Below are 11,611 nucleotides of genomic sequence, written 5' to 3'. Positions count from 1 at the left end.
CATTGATGTTTATGGTTAGGTACAGTCGTGCAACGATTGTGCTTTTTTCGCAAATGCGCTTTTGTTAAATCATCCCCCGTTTGGCGAAGTTGGCTGTCTTTGTTAGGAAGAAATAGTCTTCACACAGTTCGCAACGAGCCAGGCGGCCCAAACTGCTGCATATACCCTGACTCTGTTGCAAGAGAAGTGACACAATTTCCCTAGTTAAAAGAAATTCATGTTAGCAGGCAATATTAACTAAATATGCAGGTTTAAAAATATATATTTTAAGAAAGGCATTGATGTTTATGGTTAGGTGCACGTTGGAACAACGACAGTCCTTTTTCGCGAACGCGCACCGCATCGATTATATGCAACGCAGGACACGCTAGATAAACTAGTAATATCATCAACCATGTGTAGTTAACTAGTGATTATGATTGATTGATTGATTGTTTTTTATAAGATAAGTTTAATGCTAGCTAGCAACTTACGTTCTTACTGCATTCGCGTAACAGGCAGGCTCCTCGTGGAGTGCAATGTAAGGCAGGTGTTTAGAGCATTGGACTAGTTAACCGTAAGGTTGCAAGATTGAATCCCAGATTGTTATTAAAACTTGAAATCGGCCCTAATTAATCGGCCATTCCGATTAATCGGTCGACCTCTAATATAGATCCTATTAAATTATTGTAATTCCTAATTCTAAGATCTCAGCAGTGTTGACAACAATATTAGTGTTGTTTCACAATAGCACTAGATCCCCTTTGATTTCGAATACCCATCTCTCCACTCCACCCTGTAACAACGTTCCACTAATTAAATTGCAGTATTTTACAGTGCTAAGAGGGGCGCGACCGATTGGAGACGACCGTTCAGCTGAAATGATCAGAGGATTTTAACTGGCTAACACGGTACCCGCCCATTTCTTTTACAGACCGACAGTCCATGTAAGCGCTCCACTAAAATATAGGACAACAACGCCACTCAGTGAAAATAAAATTAAGTACAATTTCTGTGAGTAAAGAAATGCTTTTTTCAGCTTTCCAGTTCGTAAGTTTATAGACACACACCATCATATCACACCTAAACGTAGCACTTTTTGTCAAGCTTTTGCAATATAATTCTAAATATATGACTATTTCATCCTGTACTTAATAATTTTTTTCTGATGGCAAAGTGACATAATGACCAAAAAGCTTAATTATATTTACCTACTTTGAGTATGTTTGATTAATAAAATAAAAAATAATGTGTAACCGTATGAATTATATATTGAATGAATTAGACAAGTTGGTTAGATGACTTGCAAAATAACAATTGTAAATACCACATCACCCACGCTGACCAGATGCGTCTGTTGGAGGACAAGCTAGCATTCACACGTTCCCATTTGTTCATTCAGGATGGTTGACCCACAGCCTTCTGCATATGAGGTGACTGAGGTTAGGCTAACGGCAGATAGCCTAGCGGTTAAGCGCGTTGGGCCAGTAACTGAAAGACCACTGGTTCAAATTCCCCAAAAAATAAATATACTGTTATACCCATGAGCAAGGCAGTTAACCCATAACAACTGCGCTAATGACATGGCCGTCGATTAAGGCAGCCCCCTGCACCTCTCTGATTCAGTGGAGTTGGGTTGAATGTATTAAGTTGCGCAATTTATATATTACAATGGTTTTGTTTTAATCGAATCTCGCAAGCATCCACATTGGGAAGTTTGTCACACAGCCAAACATTTCTAATATTCCGTATAACAGTACCCATTATGTTCGGAGGAAATGTTTAATCCGTATATGGAAGACAATCTAGATATGTATAGTAAAGAGTAGCACTGGTAAGACAAATAACTACTCGTTGTCCTACTTTTCAGTGCAACCTTATCTCCCAACCAATCGAAGGAGCTCAGTTTCTTTTCAACAGGATCTTCATGGGCCAACTTCATTGTTTTGACCGTCTTTTGTCTCCTTTTGACTTTGTGCCCAGCAGCACGTATCAAAACAGTGGATTGTCATCACAAATTTGATTGGCCAAAATAAAAAAATACCAACATGACTTCAATCACACCAGAAGAAATGTAAAACTACTGTTTCATCCAGGTAGCATTATTTATTTCCAAATGGTATCATGCTCCTCTGCAACTACATTAAACAGATTTAGCTAAAATTAAAGTAAGATTACGGTCAAGCCAATCCATACGAAATGGGTGATAGACATCCACAAATGAATACATAACATACGAAATGCTCTGAGACCAGGTTGGCTAAATTGGTCTTTCTGCTTAAATATCAGGAAAATAGTAACTTGGGTATGAAAGCTGGGCTTTGTCTGTGTATAATGTAAACAAATATAGATATCTTGAGCCATTTAAACGTTTAGCTACATTGTATTCGTTGAGTAGGGTTAGCGAAACAAGCTAGCTGGCCACATCAACAGAATGGATTGCACCCGTAATAGCGGAAAAACACAATTTGTTTGCAGGCCTTTTCTATAATGGCAACTTAAACACAGTTTCTAGCAAGTTATAAAATCCCTTTGACTGCAGTTACATTTTATACTGCTTGTTAGTAAAATAAATCCGTCGAATCTTGTTAACATTAGCTATTCATCCAGCTTGCTATAGTAGCTAAACTTGCTTAACAACGTTGCATTTTTCTACTAATTTCGAACTTTATATATGACATTATATTTTGTATTTTCAACGTTTTAAACCGTAGTTACAAAGTGTGCTAGCTCTATTGTCTCACATTCGCGCGCCTTTTCTTGACATTGTGTAACTCCTTCCTTTCACGGTTTTATAACCATCAAAAAAGCTTTGAATTTTCCCGCAATCGTTGAAGTGACGCGTGAGAGAATTGCAATCTGATTGGCTCCGCCATACCGGAAAGGAAAATACCGACCATCATCTTTGTTTCTATTGGCTGCTTCGATTCGACCGCCAGAATTTCAATAAATAGGGAATTCCAAACGTTGTATTTCAGTTGCGGCATTGATCTGTCAGGGAAACTCAATGAGCTTGGTGTACTGCATATGTTCGTAAATACATTTTATTTCCTTTTCCCCCTGTGCAATTTTACCTAGATTTAATTTATTCTGTTGTATCACCTATCTGTCATTCAAAATGCTTACAACTCGCTCACCACTCTCTAAGAAGAACACCAATGCAATCACTACTCAAATGGACAACATTTCGCTGGTTGACAAAGAAAACACGGTACGTTTGAACTTCGGACATAACGTTAACTTTGTATTTTAAGCAGTTTGTCAGTGAGTGTGGCCTCAAGTGGTTAGTTAACGTTCTGGCAAGTCTAATGGTCACGTCTGTCTAGCACATTATTTAATTGAATCTAAAGGAAGCACGGTTTTAGTTAACTAATTAATGTGTCACGGAATCTCCTTTTTAAATGTTTCCTCATGCAGCCTCCTAGCCTGAACAATACCCGGATTCTGTCCTCAAGAACCGCGCGCAAAATCTTTGCTGATGATTCTGAGGTGAGTGAACAAGACTTTTGCTAAAAGTGCTCAAACAGTTTATGAAAAGTGACAATTTTACAGGGTCATGAGTTATGTAATTAGCCTGGTAATTCGCTAGAATTTGATCTTGAGGTGGTCATTTGGCGCCAAGTGTTTCTCATCCTAGCTAGCTGACGTTAAGCTGGTGAGCCATCAAGTCATGATTACAGTATGCGCCTAGCTATCTAAACTTAAGCAAGGCAAGCAATGTTTTAAATAGCTCCGCATTTGCATGACTAGTTACACAAGTTGGCTGCTCGCTGTTTCATAAGGCTAGCTAGTAGCCTTCCACTCAATCCATGTTACGACAACCTTTGTCTTGACGGGGTGTGACAAGATGGCGGAGTGAGTGGTCGCATTAAACTGAGCTCCTGAACTTTAAATTGAATTCAAGCCCTAATTTGAGTTTGACGACGAACAGTTAAAAGTACTATTTTTGTAGTCTTTGAAACATTATTATTTTTTTGTCTGGTGGTTTACCTAACATCACTTTTCCACTTAACGTTATACTTCAAGCAAGTTCAGCCAAGGCTAGCTAGTAACATTAGCCGAGGTGGAAATTTGACGAACACGCTATTCGGCTGAACGCCTTTGAGAGGATTCCTAAAAAATACCCTCGATTGCAAACGTTTCCAACTACAGAGTTTAATGCAGCAGGCATTCAATGATATTACCACTGATGTGAACCTGTTGAAAAAATTAATTTGGTGCCCTGATAAAAGAGACGCATCTTTCGCGAGGGGTTTTCTGTCATTAACGTCCACAGGGTGGAGCTACGTGACTGACTGATTTATGCTTTGAGTTGGCCTGCTTATACAGTAGGCTAGTGAATCATAATACTGTTTCAACTGGTGAGTTTATTCACGTAATCGTTTATCTGAACACCGCATATAGGTGATATTGCATAGGGCCATACTGTTTGTATTGGCGCGTTTTGGATGTGAAGGTAAGGTAAGCACTAAATGTGTTTTTGTTTCTCATTTGATGGCATACTAAGATCAGTTCGTTCTTTTTGTTTCAAGATCGATATTATGTATGTGAATCTCTATTTTCAGCTTTATTTTAAGTTTGAGTCCAATTGAAGATCTAAACTATTAATATGTTATTACATGACTTAACCATTTATTTTCCTTTATGGTCGTTAATGTTCAAGTAGACTTGAAGGGCGTATGTACCGTATCTACCTTTATGATTTTTGCGAGTCCCTGTTTATTCTAGACAAGACAACTATTTCTCGGAAACTCTATTATTCAACATTTCTCTTTCCTTTATGTCCTTGAACACAAGGGATTTACATAACTTAAAACGAAAGGCAATTTTTAAAGTCCAATTGTTTTCTTTATTTAAAGAGACACATTCCTCAGATGCTGACTTAAAATGTAGGACTTCGCAATGGGTTGAACATCTTTTAATTGAGTTATAAAAAAATATATGTATATATTCTACATATAATGTTATGGTTGGAGGTGACTGTTGCTCCTGATGACTGAATGAATAGGTATCCCACCAGGCATTCAGCCCATTGTTTAAACATTTCTGCTCTGACTTTCCAATATTTGGCGTTCTCAGAATCAAACTTTAAAACAACTTTCTTGGTTTAACTCTACAACTAGTAACAGACAATTACAATCTAGAATTGATTATTGGTTGGCATCTCAGATGTTTTGGGTCACGTACACATGGTTAGCGGATGTTGTTGCGAGTAGTGAAATGCTTGTTCTGACTGGGCAGCAATCTAACAATTCCACAACAGCTACCTAATTAAAACATCTAAGGAATGTAATAAGAATACTTACATTCACTGACAAGATTCATAAGATTGTATCTCCTCAGCTCCTCTGACAGACCATTGTTAAATTCTTTTTGTTTTGATAGTGACTATTCTCTAAAGCATACTGGGAATTTAACTCTTTCCTTTTTGAAGAATGAGTTGTTTTGTTTAGTCTTAAGCTCTTATCAGAGACCTGTCTAAATTCTGCTCTTCTAAAGGGAAATGTATTAAATTCAATGTCTTGCCATCACTACTGGTAAAATGCTACTTTGGAAGAGATTTTCCAAGCAGGTGGATATTATTATTGATATTAACAGGCTGAGCAATAAACTTAATTTTAAATGAAGGTGGAAAAGCAGAGCTTGTTAAATGCCTATTTGAACTGGGTGACATACAATGGTAAGGAACAGGGCGCTTTCATCTGTTCAAAGGCCAAATCGATTGAAAGGGGTGGGAATAACACCTTTTTTTTTTTTTTTTTTTGCAGAAGAGTAGGCAGACAAGGAATAGTGTCATTACATAATTCATGAAATGCTGTCACCTTGAAATTATTAAGAAAATACACCCTTTCTACAGTTCACTAACAATCTCATCTTTCAGAAGGTGACTGATTCAGTTAAGCCTATAGAGAGGTTTAAGAAATTGATTCTGATATAGATATTACTGAGGACCAGGCCATTAAACAAATGCCTATAGGTAAATCTCCTGGACCAGATTACCCGACTCCAGAATTCTATCGACATTTGGCCTGATTAGTTATTGTTTTTGGTCTACAAAGAAGGTATTGCCAATGCTATCTTACCTTCTGCTTTGAGATGGACTAATAGTTAATAATAGACTCTTTACATGGACAATTGGAGACCAATGTAACAATCAGTATCTGGTGTGGCCACCAGCTGCATGAAGTACTGCAGTGCATCTCCTCCTCATGAACTGCACCAAATTGGCTAGTTCTCGCTGTGAGATGTATTCCCATTCTTCCACCAAAAGCACCTGCAAGTTCCCAGGCATTTCTGGGGTGAATGGCCCTAGTCCTCACCCTCCGATCCAACAGGTCTCAGACATGCTCAATGGGATTGAGATCTGGGCTCTTTGCTGGCAATGGCAGAACACTGACATTCCTGTCTTGCAGCAAATCATGCACAGAACGAGCAATATGGCTGGTGGCGTTGTCATGCAGGAGGGTCATGTCAGTATGAGCCTGCAGGAAGGGTACCACATGAGGGCGGAGGATGTCTTGTTGGCAATACACTTTTATTGAGGTTGTTCCCTCTTTTTCAAGTTTAAAAATGACTCTTTTGGATAAATTCAACAAGTGGATATGATTGGCAGTTAATGAAGTAATTTTTGTATTATAATTCAACATATCGCAAGCGGCTAGCTTTTACCTTTAATTGTCGAGTCATCTCAAGTTAAACTAATTTTACAATATTTTCTTCCATCTACCTTAATGATTTTCTTGGACAAAATAATCAATTTTGACTAGATGCCTTTTTGTTCCTGATTCAGAATCTATAGAGCATTCTAGTAAACTAGTTTGAAATTCATGAATGGTTGTGTATAAAATCTTCAGAATTACCTGTTTACCTTTGTTAAATGGCATTATGCTTATCCTTGTAACTCCAATCATAACTATTTTATTAACATTATTATATTTTCTACTGCAAATGGGGTGGGGAAATTCCTTTTTTTTTTCTCTTTGAACTGTTACAATTTTTTATAAATCCCTCAAGCTGTGAAGCTTAGTTGGGAAAATGTATTAGGAGTCATTGCTGTTGTCTCATTGCCTTGTATTCACAGGAATGTCTCTGTATTGATGTGCTCTAGCTAGCTACAATGGTTAACGTTAGTGCTGTCTACTTAATTTTTTTGTGGTAATCTTGCCCTTATACATAAACTGGTAAGGGAGGCCTTTTAGAATTTTTCTTGTGTATATGTATTTAAAACGTCCCTTAATTCTATGCTCTTTTTTATATTCTAATATTGAGGAATATGCTCGTTTACCTAAGCAACATTTTACCAGTAATTTCACTTATGTGCATTCTTTCAGGTTAAGCCGCAAGATGTCAAGAAATTCAACACAGAAGAGCCACTCCTTAAAGAAAATCCGCGCCGGTTTGTCATTTTCCCCATCAAGTACCATGACATCTGGCAAATGTACAAGAAGGCAGAAGCTTCATTCTGGACAGCTGAGGAGGCATGTCCAATTTGATGCGTTCATTTTATTCTGTTTTACATGTAAATTACATGTTACGATTCAATATGTAGTACTTTATTTCCATACTAACCAGTTGTTAAACCGTTGACTCGGTGCAGACAACTTCACATGCATTCAGTCATTTTTATCAGGAATTTTTTTTACATTTGGTTTTCATATTTTGTTTTCCAGGTTGATCTTTCCAAAGACATGCAGCACTGGGATTCTTTGAAGGATGAGGAGAGATACTTCATCTCTCATGTACTGGCTTTCTTTGCTGCTAGTGATGGCATTGTCAATGAGAACCTGGTAAGTTGATCTTGAATGCATACAATACAAAAATCATTTTCGCTATACACTGTCAGAAATTACTGATCTGAGGGTTAGAAAATGGCAACTCATCCAGTATTCAAGCGTGGAATTTGTTGCCTTTACTTCCTTTTCACCACTAGGTGGAGCGATTTACACAGGAGGTCCAGGTGACGGAAGCAAGATGCTTCTATGGTTTCCAAATCGCCATGGAGAACATCCACTCTGAGATGTACAGCCTGCTCATTGACACCTACATCAAAGACCCTAAAGAGAGGTCAGTATTGGATATTTCGTATGTTAATACAAATATGGTTATCTGGCAATGATGAGAAGCGCAGGGGTACGTACCTCAGCTGATAATGGGAGCTGAGTGTTGGCGCTGGTTCTCAGCTCAGTGGGCATGTGGTCTGCTGACTGAGGGGTGCCAACACGATATAGACGCCTGACTGAGCCTCATGATAGTGAAATGTACTCTACCAATGCCCATATTTCAAATCCCTAAGCAATTTATTAAGCATTTTGTAGTGCAGCCTTAAACATTCTGAGAATGTGCACAATGTACTTTGTCATACAGGGACTACCTCTTCAATGCCATTGAAACTCTCCCCTGTGTGAAGAGGAAAGCTGATTGGGCCCTGAACTGGATCGGTAACAAAGATGCTGAATTTGGTAGGTACATCTCTTTAAAACCTGCACAGGATTGTTGTGGTCAATCAGTTGGTAATGATGTTGCTTGTATTCCAGGTGAGCGTGTGGTTGCATTTGCTGCTGTTGAGGGGATCTTCTTCTCTGGGTCCTTTGCTGCCATTTTCTGGCTGAAGAAGAGGGGGCTCATGCCTGGCCTGACCTTTTCAAATGAGCTCATCAGCAGAGACGAGGTGGGTCTTTTCACTATGTTGATTAAATATCTTCTACACAATTATCCCAGAGGGCAAACCTGGTTGAAATTGTCACTACCACCAGCATTCTTACTAACTAGTTCTGTCTAAATCCAGGGCCTGCACTGTGACTTTGCCTGCCTCATGTTCAAGCACCTGGTGCACAAGCCCTCAAAGGAGACCGTCACCAAGCTCATCAGGAACGCAGTAGAGATTGAGCAGGTATGTTGATTAAACAATAAGGGCCTGTTGCCTTGACTCAGATTTAACCTATTCTTGGTATGCGAGTCAAATGTCACCTTTTCCCTATACTGCACTAGCTGTCTCTGATACTGCACTACAGAGCTATGGGCACTAAATGGGAAGCCATTTGGGACACACATCCCTAATTGTGCTTAATAGGAAATTATATATACCTTTTGTATCCGGATTTGAATATTAAAGATCTGAATTAGTGAATAAATGCTGATGTCCCCATTTCAGGAGTTCCTGACGAAAGCCCTTCCAGTAAAGCTGATTGGTATGAACTGTGACCTGATGACTCAGTACATAGAGTTTGTGGCTGACAGGCTGATGCTGGAGCTGGGCTTTGACAAGGTGAGATGGTAGTCTATGGGTCAGTCCCTAATGGCAACCCACTTTCTATGTAGTGCACTACTTTGACCAGTGCACTATGTAAAGGAGATGTGTGCTGTTTTGGGTGCACGCTGTCCCTTATGTTTTCTCCTTTTGATATGGAGAATGAGTTCAATCCAACACCTGTTGTAATTCTAAGGCTACGTTTAGATGGGCAGTCTAATTCTAATCTTTTTTTCAAATGGATATTATGACTGATAAGCTCTGTAAGATCTGGTGTGATTGGTCAAAAGCCCAATTAGTGGTGGGGATCAGAATTGGACTGCCTGTGACCGTGGACCATTAGTCAACTTAATTTTCTTGTGATTGATAGACATGGGCTAGCAATGATGAGAAGCGCAGGGGTACTTACCTCAGCTGATAATGGGAGCTGAGTGTTGGTGCTGGTTCTCAGCTCAGTGGGCATGTGGTCTGCTGACTGGGGGGTGCCAACACGATATAGACGCCTAACTGAGTCTTGCCTGTAAAGTTGTAGTTTAAATGTAGCCTGGTCCCAGATCTGTATGTGCTCTTGCCAGCACCATTGTGCATTGTTAACCCAAACATGACAATGAGTTGACTTTGATTGCACAGACAGGCACTCTGGCTACTAGAAATGGGTGGGGTTAATGAAAGCATTTTAATTCCACTAGCAGACACCAATTATTAACTTCTCTTCTAGATCTACAGAGTGGAGAATCCTTTTGACTTCATGGAGAACATCTCACTGGAGGGCAAGACTAACTTCTTTGAGAAGCGAGTGGGGGAGTACCAGAGAATGGGTGTGATGTCTGGCACCACAGACAACTCCTTCCGGCTGGATGCTGACTTCTAAACCTCTAACAGGCCCCCAAGATGCCCTTGACATTAGACTTTTTGAAACTGTAAATACTTGAAAAGGGACATGGCCCAGCTATGCTACTGGACTGACCACCGTACCACATCTCAAATGGCACCCTATTCCTTATTTAGTGCACTACTTTTGACCAGAGTCATATGTGGGCCCAGATGAAAAGTAGTCCGCAATATAGAGACTAGGGTGCCATTTAGGATGTGTACTTGGGTTGTCTGGTTCACAGAAAACACATGTATATTACCATTCACAACTGACCATATTTGCAGTAGATCTCTAGTTGTATCCATTTTCTTATTTGTATAGTACTGTTGAAATTTTATCTGTTTACTTTTTGTAATTAAATTTTAAAAATCCAATGCAGCATTTAACCCTGTTTTACTTTACACTCAATCTTGGCACTAAAGTAAAAATGTATCTGACTGAATAATAGGTTGTTACTAATATGTAAGACATGCAGTAGTATGCTACAGGATAAGTGTATAGAAAATATGTTGTAATATAATCAGACCACTTATGCATATTGCATTGTAAATTTGGGCAAGAAAGTCAATGGGCCATTGGGGGAAATTATCTGAAAACAAGTTTATGAATTTAGGCAAGAACCCACCTAAGGTAGCCTAGTGGTTAGAGCTTTGGGTCAGTGCTGGATTGAATTCCTGAGCTGATGAGGTAAATCTAATTCTGCCCCTGATCAAGGCACTTAACCCACTGCTCCCCGGTAGGCCATCATTGTAAATAAGAATTTGTTCTACTTCGATGTTGACCATGTGATTTTCAGCATTTTTCAGTGCCATCAAGTAACCTGATTTCAGATGTGTCATGTAAACATGATTATTACGGAAATTGTTCTTGCAAGGCATGTGAATTTATATTAATCTGACTACAATAGTCACAATAGTGATGGCTCCTGAGAGGTGCGTCGGTTTACAGCACTGCGTCTCAGTGCTAGAGGCGTCTACAGACCATGGGTTCGATTCCACGCTGTATCACAACTGGCCGTGATTGGTAGTCCCATGGCAGCGCATAGTTGGCCGTCAATGTAAATAAGAATTTGTTCTTAACTGACTTGCCTAGTTAAATAACACAAAATTTACCGGGTTGATATGAAGCTTCAAAACAAATGGTTTGATGGCTTTTGGTACACGGACAGTCCCAATAGCTACCAAATCTTTCTGAAGTAGCTATGTGGGTCAGGCACGTGCATGCAATGGTTTTTAAGTTAATTAACTTCTTTGACTGGTCAGGTCATAATTACCAAAGAAATGTGTTTTTATATTGGATATTTGGTTTTCACCAAGCATGCCATGACTATGAAAATGGCATAGTCTAAATTGGGTGGATGGAGAACAATCCATAAATTCTAAAAATATAATTTTTGTCTTTCAATCTTTAATAGCTCTTACACAAAGCCTGCCATGACTATGACATTGACATTCTGTATCAGGGTAGGATGGAGACTAGAGGTCTTCACGGATCCACCTTTACTCAAATAC

At 39.2% G+C, this 11,611-nt stretch overlaps 1 protein-coding gene and 2 non-coding genes across 3 annotated transcripts; all 3 read left to right on the top strand.

Moving 5' to 3' along the window:
* Positions 1-2,943: 2,943 nt before the first annotated feature.
* On the top strand, positions 2,944-10,474 carry LOC129817631 (ribonucleoside-diphosphate reductase subunit M2-like). Its single transcript, XM_055873065.1, has 10 exons — positions 2,944-3,190; positions 3,397-3,468; positions 7,311-7,457; positions 7,650-7,766; positions 7,910-8,043; positions 8,344-8,438; positions 8,514-8,647; positions 8,765-8,869; positions 9,131-9,244; positions 9,945-10,474. Exons 1-10 carry the CDS (start codon positions 3,098-3,100, stop codon positions 10,095-10,097), a joined length of 1,164 nt encoding a protein of 387 aa, XP_055729040.1. The 5' UTR covers positions 2,944-3,097; the 3' UTR covers positions 10,098-10,474.
* Positions 8,086-8,224, top strand: LOC129817963 (small nucleolar RNA SNORD94). The gene has a single exon (XR_008753834.1). It is a non-coding gene; the product is annotated as a small nucleolar RNA SNORD94 (small nucleolar RNA).
* Positions 9,604-9,743, top strand: LOC129817964 (small nucleolar RNA SNORD94). The gene has a single exon (XR_008753835.1). It is a non-coding gene; the product is annotated as a small nucleolar RNA SNORD94 (small nucleolar RNA).
* Positions 10,475-11,611: the final 1,137 nt, after the last annotated feature.

Source organism: Salvelinus fontinalis, chromosome 20, assembly GCF_029448725.1.
Source record: "Salvelinus fontinalis isolate EN_2023a chromosome 20, ASM2944872v1, whole genome shotgun sequence".
Taxonomy (NCBI): Eukaryota; Metazoa; Chordata; class Actinopteri; order Salmoniformes; family Salmonidae; genus Salvelinus; species Salvelinus fontinalis.
Note: the sequence above shows the minus strand (reverse complement) of the source record. Positions and strands in the feature narration are given on the sequence as shown.